The sequence below is a fragment of the Nematolebias whitei genome, chromosome 5, assembly GCF_014905685.2.
Source record: "Nematolebias whitei isolate Nwh7 chromosome 5, NemWhi1, whole genome shotgun sequence".
NCBI classification, from domain to species: Eukaryota; Metazoa; Chordata; class Actinopteri; order Cyprinodontiformes; family Rivulidae; genus Nematolebias; species Nematolebias whitei.
Genome location: NC_056502.1, coordinates 21,873,808 through 21,896,381, shown reverse-complemented (window position 1 = coordinate 21,896,381; position 22,574 = coordinate 21,873,808). Strand labels below are relative to the sequence as shown.

At 39.3% G+C, this 22,574-nt stretch overlaps 1 protein-coding gene across 1 annotated transcript in view; it reads right to left on the bottom strand.

Annotated features, from left to right (window-relative positions):
- Nucleotides 1-277: 277 nt before the first annotated feature.
- The window catches only part of LOC119409456 (dynein heavy chain 11, axonemal), a 59,416-nt gene continuing 37,119 nt past the window's right edge, over nt 278-22,574 (bottom strand). Inside the window, exons 54-82 of the mRNA XM_037676347.1 lie at nt 22,349-22,491; nt 20,057-20,218; nt 18,393-18,626; nt 18,125-18,271; nt 17,893-18,006; nt 17,657-17,800; nt 15,782-15,964; nt 15,575-15,676; nt 15,347-15,481; nt 14,034-14,207; nt 13,667-13,902; nt 12,060-12,182; nt 8,004-8,208; nt 7,756-7,920; nt 7,429-7,569; nt 7,028-7,198; nt 6,491-6,613; nt 6,194-6,387; nt 5,963-6,111; nt 5,755-5,882; nt 4,170-4,397; nt 3,900-4,091; nt 2,843-2,962; nt 1,582-1,824; nt 1,313-1,495; nt 1,100-1,215; nt 868-980; nt 638-778; nt 278-525 (exon numbers count right to left, since the gene is read on the bottom strand). Coding sequence (XP_037532275.1) covers nt 278-525; nt 638-778; nt 868-980; nt 1,100-1,215; nt 1,313-1,495; nt 1,582-1,824; nt 2,843-2,962; nt 3,900-4,091; nt 4,170-4,397; nt 5,755-5,882; nt 5,963-6,111; nt 6,194-6,387; nt 6,491-6,613; nt 7,028-7,198; nt 7,429-7,569; nt 7,756-7,920; nt 8,004-8,208; nt 12,060-12,182; nt 13,667-13,902; nt 14,034-14,207; nt 15,347-15,481; nt 15,575-15,676; nt 15,782-15,964; nt 17,657-17,800; nt 17,893-18,006; nt 18,125-18,271; nt 18,393-18,626; nt 20,057-20,218; nt 22,349-22,491 — 4,757 coding nt within the window. The remainder of the gene's footprint in view (nt 526-637; nt 779-867; nt 981-1,099; nt 1,216-1,312; nt 1,496-1,581; nt 1,825-2,842; nt 2,963-3,899; nt 4,092-4,169; nt 4,398-5,754; nt 5,883-5,962; nt 6,112-6,193; nt 6,388-6,490; nt 6,614-7,027; nt 7,199-7,428; nt 7,570-7,755; nt 7,921-8,003; nt 8,209-12,059; nt 12,183-13,666; nt 13,903-14,033; nt 14,208-15,346; nt 15,482-15,574; nt 15,677-15,781; nt 15,965-17,656; nt 17,801-17,892; nt 18,007-18,124; nt 18,272-18,392; nt 18,627-20,056; nt 20,219-22,348; nt 22,492-22,574) is intronic.

Sequence of the window (22,574 nt, the reverse complement as noted above, 5' to 3'; positions counted from 1 at the left end):
GATTCTAGAATCACCCCTGGGTTCAACACAAGTTGAACTAAAAAGTCTACTCATGCATTTCTGTTACTTCTGTCACACATAAAATGCATTTACACAATCTAATGAACAAAATCTATAACGTAATTAATTGTAACTACTGTACATTGTATAAAAGTTACATGTTTTAAATGCATAATCTAATACTGGATGGAGATTGTTTATCAATGCTGTTTCCAATATATTGTTAGATATAAAATAAAATAGGCACAAGCAAACAAAGAGCAGCTTCCTTACAGTCTCACACGGACAAAAGCAACGCAACTCCAGCTACCACCCACTTAGCTGGTGACTGTTTGGTTCGGAGGTGGAAAGCCCACACATACGTGGGCCCTCTCTGCTTGGTGCGGTACACTGGACACATGTAAGTGTTTTTGATCTCTTGCTCCTCTGCAGGTACAGCTCTGACGTACAACACAGGCATAGAGGGGGTTAGGTCTCTCAAGACCGCTTCAGAGATAACACCAGACTGAGTGTCCCAACGTGCTCCTGAGAGAACGCATGGCATGTTAATATTAATATTCAGTAAAGTACTGTCAAAGATATACAAATATATTTAGTGAGGGTGCACGGAGGGATTTCCAGGCTAATCAATTCTGACCTTCCATGAAGAGTCCATGGATGTAGGCCCCCTCTCTTGGAGGATGTCCAAAGTCATCTTTCATCTTCTTCGTTACATCAACAGTCAGAGTCACCCGGTCCAGAGGCCACTGATTCCTGCGAGCGATACTTTGCAACACAGCTGTAAAGCATGACTGCAGGTTAATAATTCTTGTTAATCTGGTTCACGTTATTTCAAATCATCATCTTGCTCACAAATCCGATTCTCACCAGTGAGGAAAGACTGTGGGTTGAAAAGCCCTGAAAGCCAAACGACTGCCGGTATGACAAAGTCCTGAGTCCAACCGTCCAGCTCGTGACAGCTGCAAGTTAGATCACTCAACCTATGACATAAATATTCACCAACGATGCAGCATTTTAATGGCAGCTCATGTTAAGCAGTACAATAAGAGAGACATAATAAAAGCTAGTTGGTTGAAAACATAATAATTCAAAATGTTACCATTGTGTCAGTGTTTTAGTGGAGGGATAAGCCAAATGAGCCCAGGATTCTGGGACTAAGTCATTGAATAGAGCAGACTGTAGAGTCTCCATACTGGGGGAAATGGTGAGTTCTCCCTGTAGAAAAAAAAAGAAAACCCTATTGCTACACCAAGACATTTTTATGTACAAAGCTACAAATATACTTTTATTGCACAGTCAAAGTAAACGGTACCTTTAAGCCAAGGTGCAGCTCATAGAGGGACCTTTTTATTTCTGCTACAAGAACATTCATGCGTTCACACTCCTGAAAGCACACTAATGTGTAGGGGCTACGGTCTGTTGTCTTTGTCATCATTTCTGATACATTATATTCTTCTGGAAGCTTCTCCAGAATGTCTTCAATTATAGACACAACCTGTGAAATAAAACAAACCTGCTCAGGTATCGGGTATATAAATATTTATTGTATACTCTCAGCAGCTTCTTTTTTATTCTCCACACCTTCTCCTCTGTGCTTTGAGCCACATCGTCTTCCCTTGCCGAGTCCTGTGGCTGCAGCTCCAGCAGAGTCCTAAAGAGGTTTTCTGAGGTGACAGTGAGACACTCGAGCTCAGCGTTCGGATGGAGGCCGTACAAAGATGGGTTCTCAGAGGGGAGATGTTCATCGATATAAGTTTGATAGCCGCTGTAGTCTGAGAACGGAGGAGCAAGGAACCCCGGGCACAGAAAGAGTTCAGCTTCAAACTAGGAATAGAACAAAAACAGATGATGGTCAAATTACGAGTGAGAAGAAACATTAGGTTGCACAAAATACAAGGATCCCTGTTTCACTGGATTTATGGCATATGTTTGTTTTCAAAAGGAAGTGACTTGTGAATAATCCTCTTGATAAGAAGACACTAAAGCTTGTTATGTAGTGTCACGCAGCAGAGACTAACTAAACAGGGGTTTGCAGCCTTTACAATCCAAAGAGTCATTTTTCACCTTCGTTCACTACATTAAACTTGTCCGAAGCCGCAACACCCTGCTACACATGTGGTTATCAACTGGTGGCCCATGGGCCACTTTAGGTTTGCTGGAGGCAGCTTTTGTGGCCAGTAAGGGTGACATTATAAAGCAAAAAATTTTAGTGATTTTTAACATTTATTAAAGAAAAAGACCAGATTCTTGTAAAAGGGGACATTTTTCAGTTTTTAACCATTTTTTTTTATTATTAATAAATCTACTGCATAAACTATGCAGACAGTTCTTCATATAAAGAAATAAAGCATAAAGATAAAGCTTTACTCCTTGTACTTGTGCCAGTGTTCACATATTTGCAAAAGAAATGGCAGGAAAACAGCTAAAACTAGTACTTTTTTGCTGTTTGTATAACAACCAAAAAAAATTCAGTTTTATGTTAGTTTTGGTCAAAGCTTGAAAAGAGCCGCTGCAGAGGAACCAAAGAACCGTATGTGGCTCCAGAGCCACAGGTTGCAGACCCCTGAACAAACCTCTGCACTGTGAAATGGGATAACAGAAAATGAAAAACCATCAAAAGTGCAGTTTAGTTTTACATCCCAAGAGGGCACCATTTACCTTACAACACAAAGAAAGCCAAATCACACAGAGAAAACCCAAAAGACACATAAATAAATAATTTAGTTATTTACAAACTAAACATTTGTACTGTCAAATACAATCCAATTCACTTAAAGTGCAACGTTTTTGTTCAAACACAAAAGAACGTATTTTTTACAAAGCACCGTCACCACTCCCTTACCATCTTTGGATGCATGAATTGTTGCAGGTAGGTCTTGGACAGTCGTCTATCCCAGTCATCAGTAATGTGTCCTCCATACATGATCTCTCCAAATAGATAGCACAGGTCCTCCCAAGGGACCTGCGAGGACTTTGGTAGAATTTGTAGACTTTAATCACATTGTAAAGCCAATAAACAAGGGATACCAAAACATGCATTGACTAAAAGGTTATTTGGTGTTTTTAAAACTATTATCACTTTTTCTTTTCTCCACTTCTTTGAAACTTTAGGTACGTGTTCACCAAGTCCCTCACCTCAACAGTAGATAAATATAACAAAATTATCTCTCTTTACACAAACTGATCTAGTGTATGACAGAAAAGTCTTTCCCACAGCGGGAGATTATGATCTGTGAGCGTGAAGGAGGAAGAAAAGAACCTGTGATTCATAACAAATTACAAAAGCTGTGGGTTCACTATCATTTGTACCTGTATTGTTTTGCAAATTGCTTCCTTCATCAGCTCTAATTGCAGTGATCACTTATGTAGCGTTGTGAACTGTCACATTACTGCATGTAATTACATTTAGGATAACGCTTCATTGCCCTCCTAATGAATTCTCTGTATACGCACATACAGGTTACTGTTTGGTTAACGTAATGAAGGACATTCGTTTTTGGAGGGCAGGATACCTGGGAGATGTAATTGGTTATGACCGGAGTAATGGGAGCTCTAAAAGAAACACATTAGGAGCAGTGAGAGGTGCGTCTCTGAAAGAATGGATTTTTTTTGTCTTTGCGAAATAAAGCTAAATTATAGGCTGTGCTAATAGTTGTAAGGAAGTTGAAAAAAAAAAAGATGGTAATGAACATTTTTCATAAATAGCGTTGCAACAAAAGATTTTCAAACAATAATTGGAGACAGTGCACAATCATTCAGCGTTACTGTTTGGCGTTAATGTCAATGAAAATACCATTATTATTCCAAATTTGATTAGCTTTAAAGGTTGTGGTGAAACAAATTTAAAGTTTTGTTAAAATAAAAAAAAAAAGGGAATGCATGACGTAATTAAAGAATACTTTGGTGTTAGCCTCCAGGTGGTTGTACAACACGTTGGCTGAGATGGTGAGGTCTCCTGTGTTGAAGGGGTAGTAGTGGTTCCACCCTTGTGGACCAAACTTACGGCGCTCGGTTACACAGGCATGGAAGAAACACAGAGAGAACAACATGGAGTTGAACTCTTGTTCCCTGGAGCACATATCCAGAGTATCCTGATAAACAGGAAGAAAATATACATTTCAGTAAAAGCACACTGCAAATCCTGGAAACGTTTGACGATTTCTGCAAACCTGACTGAAGTTGTTGAGGGCAGCATGCAAACTGTGATTCATGCCAGAGGGAGGCTCATTTGTGATTTTGATGGCATTTTCTAGCAAACCTCTAGGGATTACATGCTGCTCAGGGCTCTGTATTGGCTCTCCAGTTATGAAAATCCTGTAGCTGGGATGACTGTCCACTGCTGCCATTTCCAGAAAGGCATCTAGAAAAGGCAGCCAGCGAGCCACGAGGTGTACATTCTGAAAACAAACATGTCATGGAGCTTACAGTTTCATTTCAGGTACGGTAGAAATTGTTCTCATCAGTTAATTCTGTTTTAACCCTCACATTAAAAACATTACCAGAACCACCACCACCTTCGTAATTCTGCGTAATGTCACTAAAATTAGAAACATCTTGTCTAAGTGATGCAAAAAAAACTGGTTCATGCATTTGTCACGTCTAGACTGGACTATTGCAATGGTTTATTATCTGGGTGTCCAAATACTTTAAAAAATCTTCAGTTGATCCAAAATGCTGCTGCCAGAGTCTTAACTGGAGTTAGTACGAGAGATCATATCTCTCCAGTTTTAGCTTCTCTCCACTGGCTCCCTGTCAAACTCAGAACTGAATTCAAAATCTTACTTATAACCTACAAATCCCTCAACAACCCAGCTCCATCTTATATTACAGAACTCATTGTTCCATATTTTTCTAATAGAGCACTTCGCTCTCAGACTGCAAGTTTACTTGTGGTTCCTAGAGTTTCCAAAAGCAGAATGGGAGGAAGATCTTTCAGTTCTCAGGCTCCTCTCTTGTGGAACCAACTTCCAGTTTCTGTCTGTGAGGCTGACACATTGTCCAGTTTTAAAACTAGGTTTAAGACTTTCCTTGTCGATAAATCCTATAGTTAGGGTTGGCTTGTTTTGCTGCCATATACTTAGACTACTGGAGGACAAATTGACCTTATTTCCTTTAATGAATTTTTAAAATTGAATAGTTTTTATTTAATGTTATTTCTTTCCTGACCTGTCATTGAGTATCTATTACTCCTTCCTGTTCCTCTCAAACTCAGCTGGTTGAAGCAGATGGTGGCTTGTCCTGAGCCTGGTTCTGCTGGAAATACATCTGACTTGACTCATGAGGGAGTTTTTCCTTTCCACTGTCACCTTCATGCTCGCTCAAGATGAGAGTTCTGAAATGAAGTAAAACTCATAGCAGTGTGCTCCTCAGATAAATAATGTTAAATTATATATGAATGTTTCTGTTCAGTGTCCAGAGATGACTTCTGTTGTAACTTGGCGCTATATAATAAATTGAACTGAACTGAATTGAAATTATTTACACATTCGTGTTTACATAAAAAAGAATCGTTCAAAAACTGCTTCTCTGTGCTCTGAAATAGTAGAAAATCCTCCCTGATTCACTTATCTGTGCACTTCTCCCTAAAGGGGCCATTTACGGAGCTGATCTAGCCAATTACAGCGTTTATTGAACCAAATTGAGTTTACTTCCCTTGCTCACAGGAGGAGATAATATCATTATGTGTACTGGGAAGCTCCAAGCACAGCCTGAAGTTATTACAGTAGGGACTCAGTGAGGAAAAAAAAATCTCACCTGCAAAATTACCCAGTGTCCCTGCTTAGAAGCAACTGTAAGAACCCTCTCAGCTACTTCCTCTTGACCCTGTCCCAGAGACACGTTGTGTAAAGTCCCTTGGTCAATGGAAAACCCCAGCTTAAAACCTGCGTGCAAATAGTATTTTGAGTTTTAAACCACAAGAAATAATACAAGATATGCAATCCACGAAGAACAAGTGTAGTACCGAGTTTCTCAACTTCTTGGAGAGGATGCACTCCAGGTGACAGGATGAAGAACATAGGGGTTGAGGGACCACTGTCCTCATACAGCTTGTCAAAATCCAACCTGTCAGTCTCCACATATTTGGTTCCCAGGCTTTCTTCCACAAACTTTCTACAAAGAAAAAATAATTGAACAAAGGTCAACAATGAATAGTTGTTTAAAAAAAAAAAATCACTTTAGTTATTTTTCTTACTTTAGTGCATAAGTCATTCTGTCAGGTCGAAGTGTTCTCAGGATTATGAGCTTCTGCAGAGAACTCTTGTTTTTCCAGTCCTGTGGAAGCCTTTCATTTTCAGGACAGCTGGACTCAACAATCTTCCTCCAGCGCTTCGGTGAGCTCTCCACGTCTTTGTCAAGTCCATTGAAGTCTTCTACAGCAGAAATTGTCTACATCAAAGTAAAAGGCGTTATTATTACCTTACTTTGCAGTGAAATGGGATGCTCAGATAAAAATGTCACCCATTCAGGGATTTCAGGTGTTGCTTCATACCTTAATGGCCCCCCATGCATGTGGAGAGAGAAAAGGCACGGCGCTAACTTTCAAAGCTTCCACTGGGAAGTGCAGAAGGTAGTAAAACTCCTGGGGATCAATCAGGCTCTGACCGAGCAGAATCTACAGAGAATGATCAAGAGTATAGTATGATCTATGTTATTGAGCTACTTTGAAAAAAAATGTTGAACTGGAGACATTAAAAAAAAATCTATAACTGGGTTCATTGATATGGTCTGAATAAGTGGCAGTGAATGTTAAAAAGCCACATGAAGGACAGTCTTCAAAGTTACAAAATTCTTACGAAGACAACAGTTGGCCCAGTGACAGATAATTGCATTACGCCATAAGAACCAACCCTCCTGTCAGAACCAACTGTCTGAACAGCAGCCACGGAGCAGAATGTGAGAGGTAATCAATAGCAGCGTATGGTATTGCTGACTGCTTTTAATTGAAGTTAATGTGGGGGCAGAAAAGTACTTTGATTGATGAGAATGACAGCAGGCTCCACCTTCGAGGCGGACCTCAGTCCCTCACCTGGAAGGCCGTGTGTGACAAGAAGGTTAACTTGTCTCTCTCAAACAGGCCCTGGGTGGTGTACAAGAATACAGAATAGGTGATGGCCTCAGTGAGAGTTTGCACTCTGGTCCTCACATCCTCGTCCCATTCTGCATGATCCATTGCTTTGTTAAACATCGAGTTAAAGGCCTGGAATACAGCCCCAAAAATGTGTATCAGTAGCACTTCAAATTACACTGAATTCACAATTAAAAATGAATACAAAATAGTTTTTTTTTTTAGTTTTTTTTTTACTTAATATATTTAAGGTTACTTTATAGCATTTTGACGGAGAAAACAGCAATGTTAAGGTGAAAATCTAACATAAATTGTAATAATGTATGAAATGTATGTGAGAACAGTAGGAATGCAAGTTTTACCTTGAGTGAATACTGGTACATGGAATTAATCTTGCTGAGGTCATTGATGATAAAAAAAAGGAGCGATGCTCTTTCAGCTGCTGGGCGGTATAGTTCCCGAGCCTCGTTGATCTTTGTCTCGTTCTCTCTGGCCTCCACCACCTGTGCGTTCCAATTGCACAAAATGAGCTATTAGTCCCTCAGTCATGCTCTAAAACCTTCCCATTGCACAAATTCCAAACTACACGTCATTTACAACTAATGCAATAAAAACGAGGCACTTGCAGCTTAATGACATTCAATAATACCTGAGCAACTAAGAAAACAAATAAATACCCTTTAACTTACCTTGCACTGTATGTGAGCGGCCATGTTCTTGGTATTTTCAAGTTGCTCCACCAGAGAATTATCACTTAGAAAATTACCACAGGCTTCAGAAAGATGACTCAGCAGGTCATCTTCAAACCTCTTCAGCTCAATCTTGAAGTGATTCTGCTGTATGGTCAGCTGCATCTTTGTAAAGAAAAAAAAATAATCACATTCTAGATTTCCCATTTGGTGTAATGACTAAAAACTTTGATGCAGGCAAAATGTACCTTCAGAGCCTCCAGGTCAGGCCTCTCTTTGGACACTACTTGTCCCAGCAGTTGTACCTCCAGGCCCATAGGAGTCACAGTGAAGTTAATGAGGGTGGTCTGGGCCTGGAGCTCTGGAGGGAAATGTGGATTGGCCAACTTTGTGTGAAGAATGAGCTTAAAGCTACTTTTATATTCACACTCCTTGCCCCCAATAAGAATATATCTACATAACAGGAAACAAGTCATAATTTCAGAGGTTGCATAAGCACATTGGAAAAACAATTGTCTGAAAATAAATACAATTCTAATATTACAAACACAGTAGTCCCTCGCTACTTTGCGGTTCGACTTTCACAGACTAGCTTTATCGTGGTTTGTGACATCCAAAATATTGCACAAATTTTTGCCCTTGCCCTTAATTCAGTGCTGTAATGCCTCCAGCTGCTGTTTTCTGCCGAACAGTATTTTTTGCAAAGTGAAGTCATGACTGTTGAACCGGCCTTTCAAACGTAAAATTTGATTCATGTCACATGGGAATTTTTTTAAATTTTTTTTTAGAAAACTCAACTTTATAAATGTAAGATTCTCATGAAAGTGTAAATCATGTCAGAACATGTCTCTTTAAGAAACAGAGCATTGTGCTATGTAACCCGGACGCTGATTGACACTTACTGTCTGTTTACCTGCACTTTTTCAACTAGACTTCTTATGGCTCCTATTAACGTTCTGTGTGTTCAAAAGTTTCTGGCAGTGAACCGAATTGTCACTGGAAAATGTTGATGATTAAAGAGAAAGTGGAACTTCTGGACAGACTTTAGGTTTGCCATATCTACATGGATGTTTGTCGCCTTTACGACACGATTGTGAGGATGAAAGCTGCATCGTTGGTGTGGATTAATGATTGCAGAAAAAAACATCACTTTGGATACCAACACCATCTGGACGAAGGTGAAACAACTTTGATTGTCTTGCAGCAGGAAGAAGCAGCATTTAGTGCCAGCAAGGAATGGTTCGACCAATTTCAAAAAACGATTTGGATTAGAAAGTGTTTCTCTGCACGGAGATGCTGTGTCCACTGATACAGCAGGAGTGCAGGAGTTTGTTAACACGACGTTCAAAGATCTGATCGCCAAGGGGGCCTACAGGTATGAACAAAATTTTAACATGGACAAAACAGGCCTGTTCTGGAAAAGGATGTCATCTCACACTTTTATTATGAAGGACGAAGCCAAAGCCCCTGGTTTTATCTCATCTTCATCACCTTCATCGTCACCACTGGACAGCTAATTCTTCATCTCCATCTCTTTATCTTCATCTTCTCTGGTGAGTACCCATTTAAAACTAATATTTTTTTAAAAGGTTTAAGAGTTTAGAAAATTGTTAGGAACATTGCAAGAGTGTGGGAAGGGTTTAAAATGCCTTAATATATACCTGTATAAATACTAAAATAAACTACTACTTACTACTACTACTACAATAAATACTAAAATAAACTACTGCTTACTACTACTGCTACTACTTGTGTACATAATTACCATCTCATGTACCACATGAGATGGTAATGACAATAAAGTGTACTTGAACTTGAATTTGTACTACTGTCTCTACTTGGTGGTTTTTCACTTATCGCGCGGGGTGTGCGTGGTCCCCAACATCTGCGATAAACGAGGGACTACTGTACACCTTTTTCCACTTGCTGTACAATATGAAAGACAAAACCATTCTCTACATTAGAGTTGCATTTGGGCACAAAAAATCCAACCCAACCCAGCCCCAGCCCATAGCCATCAATTCTGAACCCCACCTGACCTGACAAATTAACAATAATTACAGGTCCCAACTCCCAAAAACCCCCAACATTTTTAATGAAGCTTTGACTGCGTATATAGTTATTAACGGTCAGCGGACGCATGTGGCTGAGTAAAGGTGGCTGAAGATCGGAGCTGAGGGGGTGTTTGTCCTTTCATGGCCATCAAAGCGCATTAAATCCCTGCTTCTGCCTGCATTCTGCATTATTCAGACATGGATCCTGCTCTGGCATGTCGGATATTTTGTGATCTCACCTGTTTGGGTCGTCGTCCGCGCGCGTCCATCTGAAACATAACTGAACTTTTTTACCTCTTTCAAGGCTGGTCAGCGCGCGGTCAAATGGCCGTGTGCAGTTGGTGATTGTATGGCAAGCCATGTTGCCATATAATTGAATTGTCAGCCGAGCGCATCCACTGACGCAATCAAAAGCCCGACACTGACCTGGCCCACACATTAAGCACATTATTATGGCCTGGACCAGTCCTAATGTGGGTCGGGAGGGGCTTGGGGTTTGGGTTAGAAATGACAGCTCTACTCTACATAACTTTAGATTCTTGGCTGTGTGAAAAAATGAAACAGTAATGCAAGTAAAACATCACTTCTTCCTAAGTCTCTTATACAATGCAGTGCAGACTGCTTCGTAAATACTATAAGAATGACAATCTGAACTAAGTACCTGTAAACTCTCTCACTCCTAAAAGTCAGGCTTTATCTTAAACTTTCATAGCAACTTTTGTCTGGTTCCAAACATTGATGCTTTATACAAATATTCTTGATTTTTTTTATTTTTTTTTATTCCAATGCCAGCCAATAATTATCTGTTCCTGCATTTCAATTACATTTGCACTGGCTTGATGAACCTGGTGGCTTTTCATTTATCGCTAATTACCCCTCGGGTGTCAGGCGAGGTCCCAATTTTTATGGCACAAGTTCCACATGGCCTAGGTATGGTTTAACTCTATATCTTCACAAGCCAGAATTAATGTACTATTGATAGAACCATTACTCCACCAAATTAAAGTCCTTTCTGATGGATTGGCTTGTAGTCTTCCGTCAGCCATGAAAGGAATAATTAGTATTCATTACTTCACACTCTGCAACATTCCAATTATTAATGAACTTCAGCTGTGGAGCCCTACCAGATCCATCATGGCTGCCCCAGCAGGTTGAATTAATCATCGACAGAAACAAGTGTGTGGGTCATCTACAAGGGATAAACTTATAATCAGATTTAGTATGATGAATCGTTACGTCTGGACGGACAGGACTTCAAAAGAAGCTTAATGAACATCCAACGGGAAGTTCAATAATAATGGTCACAAATAGATCAGAGCAAGAAAGATGTAAACATTTCAGAGGTGGAAATCAAAGCAGAACATCAATTTGTGGTATTTTCTATTTATGCTGTTAGTTACCCAATGTATGGAATTTCCAGTACTTTTTATCTATTTGAGGTTGGGTAACTGCGGTACTTATAGAGCAGCTATGTTTTAGCTATTTTGTTGGAAGTGTTATATTTATACAGTGGAAGACATTATGCAGCAGGAATTTATGTTTTTGAAGACAAATGTAAAATCAAATATGAGAATTAAGCAAACATTTTTATACAAGTGTCATCTGTGGCTTAAGGAGTGATCGTAAAAGTTAAATACATTTAGTGGAAAGATATTGTCAGGAAAGATCAGATACAACGAGTTATGTTAGCCAAGTATTAAATTGATTAGTAATCTTGGTTAGGAAGAATACAGTAAAATGCTAGAAAATCAACTGCCAGAATTGCAAATTATTAACTGCTTTTGTGGATCAATAATGATGCAGAGCAGCTGAATTCATTGTATGTGCCGGTGTTTTGTGGGAACCAGGAGTCCTTATACATAACCATAACAGCCCTCAATTCAGTTTTTACACTGAAGCCCGACTGTTCAATATTCATCACACCTCAAGAATATAAACACACAAATATACATCTATCACCCACCTTGAAGGACCAATCAATGCCTTGACCCCAGGGATTTGGAACACGTGTCCTAAATTCATTTATAATCCAAAGAGCGGGCAATAATAAAGCACTAAGTCATGTCTTACAGGGGTTTCTCAACACACCGAGATCAGCCACCTGACAAATCTGTACCTATTGTTTAATGCCACAGAAATGCTGGGACAAATTGTAAACATATTGACTTATGTATAAACACAGACAATGAAAACAAATTATTGTTGCTTTTTATATTTTTCACTTTTTCCAAAAATCGTTTCAGCACCAACCTTCCTTTTTTAATCGTTCTTCTTGCTAACAGAGGCTCCAGAATTGGGTCTATTTTTTCTGGCAGATTCTCTATCAGCACTGGTTCACCGCAGACAAGAGCTTGTTTAATCACATCCAGATAACTGCAATATAAATAAACAAATAAATAGGTAGATAAATAAATAAGGATCGTGCAAACAAAAGACACTGTACAGTAGTCCCCCACTACTTTGCGGTTTGACTTTTGCAGACTTGCTCTATCGCGGTTTGTGAACATACAGTACATAATATTGTGCTAAAATAAAATAAAATTGTACAGGACACGATTGCCAACTTTAATATTACTCACTTGATTGGGACAGTACTGGAAACAGTAATATACAGTAAAAAGTTAACGAAAAGATAAAATACTTCGGACAGGCACCACCATTTTGTAGTTTTCTCTCAGTACACCTCCACTGTATTCCCGCTCATAACGACCAAATTTTCCAAAAGGCAATAGGGCCCTGCCCAGAAGCCCCACCCCTTTTGCTGAAAAACTAGAGGTATAAAGCTTTGATATGATTGGCACCCAGCAGATGCAGAGAAGCGACACAGAACCCACCGAACTGGACCAGAACCAGACCTCCAGACCCATTTGTGAATCTTGAGAGCTGGTGGCCGGCCCACGAGGACTTCCAAGTGGGGACATGTGCCAAAGGTCCAGTGGCCCATCTGTAGCTCAATGGCACGTTTTTAGTCTCTTTCAACCGGCTAACGAAGAGCCCTAGCAGCAGATGCACGCAGCCGAAGGTCCGGTGGTCCATCTGGAGACCACAGCACGTTTTTCATATTTTTCATCTGGCAACATGATGGATCAGTGGTTAGCACTGTTGCCTCACAGCAAGAATGTCCTGGGTTCAATCCCTGGTTGGGCCTGGGGTCTTTCTGTATGGAGTTTGCATGTTCTTCTCATGCTTGCGTGGGTTTTCTCTGGGTACTCCAGTTTCCTCCCACAGACCAAAAACATGCATGTTAGGCTACCTTCAGGCCCAGGCCTCCCTTGCAAAAGAGATCAGTGATCTCAATGAGATTTGCCTGGTTAAATAAAGGTTAATAATTAATAATAATAATTCAATGACCAGGACCGACGAGGATCTCAGAGCGGGAACGCGTTGGTAAGTAAAATTTAGTAGCTACACATAAGTATGTTGTTAAAATTAGTAGGTTTAAAAGTTTAGAACATTGATTGTGGGCTTCATTGCTGCAGGGTAGGTCTGCAGAAATGAAACCGAGTCGAACCGGAACAGAGTTGGACTGGAATGAGAGCCGCGCCTGTTCTACAGAGCCTGGTAAATAAAATTTAGTAGCTACATAAACAGTACTGTACGCATGTTGTTAAAAATCACAAAGGTTTACGATTTAGAACAATGCAAGTGTGTGGAAAGTGTTTATAAAGCCTTAATATATATAAATACTAAAATAAATATAACGTCAATACTTTGCGGAATTTCACTTACAGGGGATATTGTGTTTATTGTGAGAGTTAGGTTTACAACCCAACCCTCACAATAAACAAGGGACTACTGTATACACTTTTTTGACATCAAACTCAGTGGAAAATAAACTAGGCTCGTTTCAATCTCACCTTTTCTGTTCCAATCGCACCACCCTCAGCTCTGGCCCGAGTAGCTTTCTGATCCACTTGATGCCCTGCTGCTGCGGGTCGATGATTAGTGGCCAACGCTCACTGGTGGTCAAGATGGCTGCATTTTCAGTTGACATCCTGTCATTTGGCAAGCCCTGGTTCTGCCAGGCAGCTACAGTGGCATCATCTGTAAGCATGATGACTGGATCCAGGCCATCTGTCAGGGGCACAGAGACCTGGAACAAAAACAGGACTGTTGTCACTGGAGTTGAAGCACAAGTGGACGTCTACTTCAGTTCACAGACTCAAGCAAATAAAGTCAATTTGTCACATACAAGTCTTAAGGATTTTCCTAAAGTGCTCTTGCCTTTTGAGACTGAAGAAAAGGGATCCAAGCGTTTTTAAAAAGCTCTGTACGATACTGGCTGGTAAAATAACCCATGTAAGAGACAAAGGCTGAAGTGAGAAGAATGTCACCACACAGGGTTTCCCGTTGCTTTTCATATTGGATAACTGCCTGGGACCAGCGCTCCCGCTCTGACTGCAAGACATTAAAATCAGGCTTCAATATCATGGTAAAAATATACATCTAATCAGCGTATTTAATGCTTCATGTACTGTAAAACTATGACAATGCATTTATTTCTTCATTTATTAACCTGTATGATTCAAATTTACTACTAAAAATCTTATAATTGATTTCTGATTTTGGCTGAATATTTTGTCACCATCATTTTAGCATTTATTTAAGCCTTCAATACTACAACTGTGACGGCCTGTAGCAATTAATCATGCGTGGCATTTTCTTACAACGGGCCATGGATCCAGAATATGTCACATAATAAATTCTCAGACAGTTAAAAATCACTATAATTTTACTCTAATGTATTATGGATCGCCTGGAATATCACTCCGTCTGGGGTGAGACATTGTTAATTTCCAACAGCTGTTGAGGCTTTGAGGTAAGTTAATGATTAAATATAGATGGCCTGATTTATTAGTCTGTACACTATTGCTTCCAGGTCAATGCCATAACGACAAAACATTTGTCTTGATATGCTTAAAAGCCAAGTTGTTCCATGCAAAGCACATTTATTTTCTGAAATAAGGAAGTCGAACCTGCAAAATAGCCACTGAAATGACCATCTGTTATTTCACATTAAACCCCATAATGATTCTCAAAATGAATATGTGCAGGAGAAGAAAAGAGTTGAATATAATATACATTTATTGTAAATATAAAGAATTTCATATGAGCAGAATGTAAAGATTCATGGTCCGTAATTTTCAATTGGCACTCAGTTAAAAATCCAACAGTTTTTTTTTTTTTACCTTTAACAACATATAAGGGGCATAGATAAACATTGCCAACACTATCTCTATTCCCTTCTCAATGCTGGAAAACGCTCAGTCTGCCAGTTGCCCAGTTCAGCCATGCGTTTTCTGTGGTCCAACCCTCTCTACTTGTCTCACATGTTCCCAGTATCCTGCAGGACTGGGCTGTAACATCTCCCTTTGCCTGATATGTTCATACAACTGTTAGGATATCTTGCCAGGGCATTACAACTTCTAGCCCAGATTTCTGATGCAGTTACCAGCACCCTGATCAAAGTGACAATTAATTTTATGCCCGGTCAGTCCCAATGAGAGCACAGAGTGCTTCCATCTCCCATTTTTTACCACTAAGCCTTCAACTAGCCGGTTGGCCAGCACTATGGTCTGGGTGGTTCGTGCCACCTCCTCCTGACAACAGATTTTTTCAGCTGTAGCCCTCTCAAACTGAGCTGTTAGGCTCCGGAGGCTGGCATCAAGACCCTACAGACAAATAGAAAATCATGCAAAACAAAAGCTATTAACAAAATGTAGCTTTTAGGCTTATTAACTTAAATGTAATAACATTGTACTCACTGCCAATTTCTTTCGAACTACCAACATTCTGGCTGTTGCTGTTTCTAGATCTGCATTAGCTTGTGATAATGCACACCTTTTAGGGATAACCTCACAATAAATCTGAAAAATAAATAAATAAATAAAGCATACTTTATACATACATATTAAAGTTGTGTATAAAATATAATCATAGTAAATATAGTTTCTGTAAATATGATGTCAGACCTCGTAGTATCTGACAATATTAATAGTCCAGGCACAAAGTCCAGCTGCAGCTGTGGATTTAGTCCAGACTAATTCTGGATGAAAGTCAGCTTTTCTTAGATACTGCTGTTTCACCACAGTCAGACAAGATTCAGGGATGTGTTCTTTATCATAGGACACCAGGGCTTGCAGGAAATCATCCACCTGAGAGACATACAGTAAGGACAAAAAACAGAGAATATTAGTGAGATTATGTGAATAAATACTATCTATGTAATAAATAATCAAGCAATCCAGATTTTATATTTGCTATTAACCGTTCTATTCTGTCCAGGTAATTATAATTAGTTACAAAGAAAATGCTTATTTCTCATTTTATAACGTGGAAATATTACCTAAATGAACTATTTTACATGAAACTATACCTCAAACAAGTTTACTAATAATAGCTCAACTTTTGTGATGCTGACTTTATTCAGTAAAGTTCTTCTTTGTATTGTATTGTATCTTTCATTGTATTGAGCATGCATCAGGATATCTTCTTTGTATTGGTGGTAATGGGATCATTTTTGCTTGAGGTGGGAATACAGAAAGTAGCTGCAAAAAAATAAAATAAAATCCAAGTTCATGCTCAATAATCTAGGTAAAAAAATCCAACAAAATTCAGTCAGGTTATGTGGACGGTTTCTTTTTTTTTTTGGTGAGACGTTTTGTCCTTCATCCAAAGGACTTCTTTAATCTGAGGAGCCACAACAAACTCAGTCCCACAAGCAGCGCACTTCCATAGTAGACCAACCAGTTTGCTGGTAATAAGATGGTTTCTGGAGATTGACTCCTCTGAGGCAGCCATAACCAAAGTGTTTCAAATCATCCATCCATCCATCCATTATCTTTTACCCGCTTCTTCTATTTTGGGTCACGGGGGTCGACGGTGCCCATGTCCAGCAATCACTGTGCGAGGGGTGGGGCACACCCTGGACAGGTCGCAAGTCCATTACAGGGCGGTTCAAATCATCAAAGCTGTAAAAAAGTTCTTATTCTTATACTTTGTAATTATGTTCAACAGTTTCCAATGAAAGTGTAATCTGAATGAAATATTGTGTTCAGTGGCACAGAAAAAGAAATCAAGACTTGCAACTGAATTTGTCATTCTATTACTTCCATTAGTTCAAAGGTAAAAACAGTATAGCAGCTGTAGCAGGGGTATCCAAGGTCAAGGTCAAGGTTTCTTTATTGTCATTCGCATCGCATGTGGTGGAATGAAACCGTGTACACAGGGTCCCAGTTACATCCAACAAAAGTATAAATTATAAAAGAAAAACAGTAACAAGATCTAATCTATGATATCCAATCCTAGTCCTGTATGTTTTAAATGTTATTATTATGCGTATTGTTTTTATTGATTCTATGCTGCTAGTGCTTAGTGTGATTTTAGTTAATGTTTTTCTTAGTTCATACTGTATCTTAGATCTTCTTACTTTTTTTGTTTTACATTTTAATAATTTTTTGGATGCAACTGGGACTCTGTGTACACAATTTCATCCCACATGTACCACATGTGATGTGTATGACAAATAAAGAATCTTGAATATACCAATTCAAAACAGGACAAAGCTATTTCCTTAACCTAAACTGCTTCCATCACACACAATGCATGCATGCATGTGTGTATGTGCGTGTTTGTGCATATAACATGGTTTTACAGCTACACTTGCAAAAATAGGAGCAAAAGGTTAGAGCAGGTTGACACTTGCTCCACCAGTGGATGAACATATTCATGGAGGCATCCAGCTGTAATGTGAGCTTTGAAAAGATGCTGGGCAGGGCGATGTCAGGGCCCTCGCACAGATTAGACTGGCATTAATCAAACGGATGCGACTGACATGACAGTTTAACCTTGCCCATGAAGGCCCGCGCCGCCTTCCAGCTCCGATCTTTTGGCACACGCCCGTGTGGGGCCAGCAGCACCATCACAGCCGCTGCAACGTTGATTACCGCTGCTGGAGGGTTTGGGAAAGCTTTCAGTTCAGTAAGATTCACCTGCGAAAGAATTAAAAATATATTTATATTATAATGATAAGAAGTCATTTACAGTTAATAAAAAATGTATTTAGCTCATACAAATAATGTACCTTGTTGAGGGTGTTCAGTGCTTCTACTGCAGCTGCCAAGGATGGCTCTGCCTTGGCTAAGTCACTTTCACAGTCTCTTTGTTTCAAAGCGATCTCTGCCTGCATGGCAGCAACCTGTTCAAAGTGTCCATGAAAGCTACATTTTAAAATGTTCTATATGCTGTATGATATATGCCATGAGTAATACTACAACAGTGAATAAGAAAAAAAAAAAAATTAACAGTTATCTAACCTTTTGTGCTTCCACATCTGCAGCCTCTCTCTTCTTGCTAACCTTCTCACTCTGCAGTCCAATCTTTACTATTATAGCTTCAATATTGTCATTTTTCACGGTTAGCTCAACTTCTTGTGATGCTAACTTTGCTTTTAGCTCTTCCACCTAAAACATATAGAACATGTATAACTCAATATGCATCATATTCAAAAAAATCAAAAATAAGTCAACATTGTTCTTCAGAGTCCAAGGTGAGCTCCCCTAAACAAAGAATGGAGGTGAACACCTGCGCAGCAGTGCTCTGGAGCTTCTGAAGGCCATTTTCAAGGTGGTTCATCTTCTGCTGAAGCTGAGCCCGGCTTTTTGCCAGAAGGTTTCTGTGCAGGGTGATTTGCTGGAGAAAGCTCCTGGGGGTGGTGTAATTGTACCTCTTCTCATTTCGTAAGTATTTTTCACTTGCCTGGTTGACACTGGTGTGAACGTGGGCCATGAAAAGACTGATGGATTCCTGGACTGCAGGCTATAAAAATAAGGAGACAAGTGCAGAGAGGGGAGAACGGGGTGAGCTGGATAAAGTACAGTTTAACATCTCTAACCTGATGGGCACTGAAATATTATCTTCATAAACTTTGAATTCATCTACAAGTTCTGCCATCTTACTTGGCTGGCCTTGACTTACTCAATCTAAAATTTAGGTGCAGCAAGTAGAAATGATTATACTTTGAAACCTCTGTGAAGATAATGCGTTTAGAGCACTGACATGCTGCTTGTAAAACATGCACACCGTTTACATTATAGCTGGAAGCCTCCAACTTTCTAAACCCGCAACAGATGCGGCACGACTTTTCAACTAGGTATTCATCACAGGAAGCAGAAGGACACATCATTTCTATTAATCACACAGTTAGCAATCAATTAGAGCTAAAACAAATGAGCAGAGAATATGAAGATCAAACCTAACCATAACTCACAAAAAGCCATTGTTAATGATCATAGATCCAACAGGCACAAAAATCATTATTAATTAAGATCTGACATAATGCATTTTGACAAAGCATGCTGGGTTGTGTTAAGATGCTAGGAAGTTCATTGATTGGCCTTGTATAACATCTATTAGCAGGGCATGTGTTTCTAACTTTAAATAAATGATCACTTCATTTCTTGTGCTCCTGCCTCCTAAACAAGATAAACAGTCCTTAATAACTTTAGATATAATGTCATATGGTTTGTTTTAGCTTTTTAAAACATTTGTTAGAGGCTCATTTACTCAGATTGACACTATATTCAAAGCATCCCCAACATTGTAGAACTTAATGCTTCATTCTTGTTTCTTTCTCTTCGTCTCTTAGATACAACAACAATTTTGTTACTTCAATGCCTGAATGTTAGACAAATTCTGCAACTTTAATCCTTTTTCAGATCTATATTTACCTGGTGTAGGAGATAAAGTTGTAGTTACCACATACTTGCCACTGATACAACACTTGCTACTACAATTGCAAAAAAATGTTTCTGCACATAAACAGCTGCCCATTTATTCACACAATCTAAGGGATGTACATGTTTGGCACATGTGCACATTTTTGATAGGATTTTATGGTTGTGACAGCTGGGCCACCTTTAGAGGGTCGTTATGCACTTAATCAGTCTTCTCTCATTACCATAAATGACTCTGGGTTGTGCTCTTTCTACCGCTATGATGGAAAACATTGATATGGCTGCACTCACTGCGAGTCTCCAGGCATGTGTTCAGCAATTTGTCAGTACTTCAGTAGAGAACAAATGATGAAGGATCAATGGAAACGCTAATTTAGCTGCACGGTAGTAATTAGACAATCTTCATTGCAGTTTAAACCAGCCTGGAGCATCAGGACACGTGACACACGAAGGCAAAACACTTCATCATATAAATATATACATGAAATAGAAACATGAAATCAAATGCCTGACCTTAATGCCTTCAATCTCCTGGATGAACCTGTAACTGACTGACTGCAGAGCTTCAGCTGACCAAGGATGAAACCAGTTGATTGTTGTGCAGTTGACAAGGGCCGGGAATCGACGAGCTCTGACACGCAGGGTGCTTCCCACAGGAGACAAGCACAGTACTACCTGCAAATAAAGAAAGCAGGAAGACAAAGACTCTCAGAAGCGTCAGGGGTTCTGAATCAAAATGCAGTGCACATGTTTTGCTGCGTTTTGAGCACAGCATAAAGCACATCTAAGGGTAAATAGAAACATGTTCACAACTCAAAAAGATCACAGTGAAGAGTCCATAAGAAGGATTAATGGCAGCCTTCTGCACCCCCAAATTGATCATTGTCACATTTAGATAGTAACAGCAGCCACATTTCTAGTGGACTGGAGCAGACAGTGATGCCACCAGAGGCCTTGGTACAAAGACAAACTGGATGCCTTATCTCCACTCTGGGAGATTCATTTCCTTCTTTTCAGTCCCCCAGTTTTTCCAGGTTAGGTATTACAGCTTGATGAACACATTTGAGATTGTTAAACAGCAGCAGGTCTTTTTGTTTTCTTAATTATTTTCCTTGTCTCTGAATAAAAATTCTTATAATTCTTATAATCTCACTGTATTTCGGTACAATGACAATCTGATTGTGATTCTTATGTCCTGTATTTCCTATTTGTATGCCTATTGAAGTTGGAACGTATTATGGTATTGTCTTTGTCCGTTCATCTGTAAACGTTCTCTTGTCCAGGCCTTACATTCTGATACACTTAAGGTAATTTAATATAGCAGCTAACACATATGGACCATCGCTAGACAGAGTGTTGCATACACTTTTCATCACCCCACATCCAAGGTCAAGGTAAAAAATTACAGTCAAATGTTAAACAAGGTCTTTGCTTGTCTGGGCCATTACTGTATTGTTGTATAATAGTTTGTCAATGGGTGTATAATGTGCTGTATATGGTACTTTTGTTCCTTTCGCTGTTCTGTAAGTTAGCTATGACAATCCAACAATATTTCCAGGAGCAAACATAGTTAAGCACTTTACTGAGGTTTAAACATTTCTTATTTTGTTACAGAAGACGATGGGTCTACCTGTCATTATTCTTTAAATACTAAAAATAATATACTCATAAAAAATATTTATAAATCAATAAAATTTGGTATTTAATGACAAATGCATTATTTTGCTAATATACATGACCAAGATGAAGAATAGGTTAAGAGGAGGAGTCAATTTAATAATATGTAGGGGTAACGCTTGAATGGTCTGAACACCTTGTACCAGGTGTTTATGCTAACCGTTAACCAGTTATGTAATGAATGTTGACCAACCTCAGTCAAAAGAAATATACGAGTTCTTTAACGATATGTTATTCCCCTCGCTCGAACGACACAAAAATCTGGTCATTTAAATATGCAATTCTGTAAACATTTATTTTCAGTTTGAATAATGACAATATGGCAAATACTGTATATGAAATATGAATCAATAACCAATAGTATTATTTCAGAAAGGGCAAATAATATAAATTAACTTAAAACTTTGAGGAGAGGTATATTCAATTTGGACTCAAGCTTTAACTCTAACGTTACAATTTAGGTAAACTTGATCTCAGATTCGTGAACTTAAATTATGTCTAAGAAAACACAGTTTGTTCTTCTCATCAGAAGAAAGATGTTTGTTCTACCAGGAGATGTCCATTCTCATTACCACAATGGATGTGGGGTGAAAGCTGGTGGCTGAACGTCCCGAGAAGGGATGTCTTTCCTCAGGACTGGGTTTCATTCGGCAAGACAGCACCATCACTCCGGGGTGTCTGAGGGTTACGAGGAGTTTTCTCCATTTCTCAGCTGACTGGCTCGGAGTCCCACGGACTTCTGTGCTGGCTCAGAGCCAACTTTCTGCAGCTCACGTGCAACACCTCGGCCAGCTTCGGACAACTTCTTCCATCATGAGACTGCTCTCAACTGCTCACTACAGACTCATGTTGGGGCTGTTGTTTGGCATATTGTTTTTATGCTACTAGTACTTACTGTATTTTTATTAACATTTTTATTAATTCATACTTTAGATCTTAATACCGTTTTTCTTTTACATTTTAATACTTTTGTTGGATGTAACTGGGACCCTGTGTACACAATTTAGTTCCACCACATGTACCACACGTGGTGGAATGATAAATAAAGAACCTTGAATCCTGGAACATAATACAGTTAAAGCACTTCTGGATCTAAAAAGATTACAGTAGTATTCTTAAAATTTGTACCGTGAGTTGTAGTTGCACTCGGGCTGTGAAGAACCTCCAGCAATTCTCCCTGTTGTCCAGCAGGCCCAGCTCTCGTACCTCAGCTCTCACACTGGATACAATTTCTTCAATCTCTTCCTCATTGAAGATCTCTGGAATTTCACCTGAAGGGAAAGAATCAATTGGATCTGCAGCGATTTGACAACAGGCAGGTTAAATACTCATGTCTGATTGTTTTTAGAGCTGA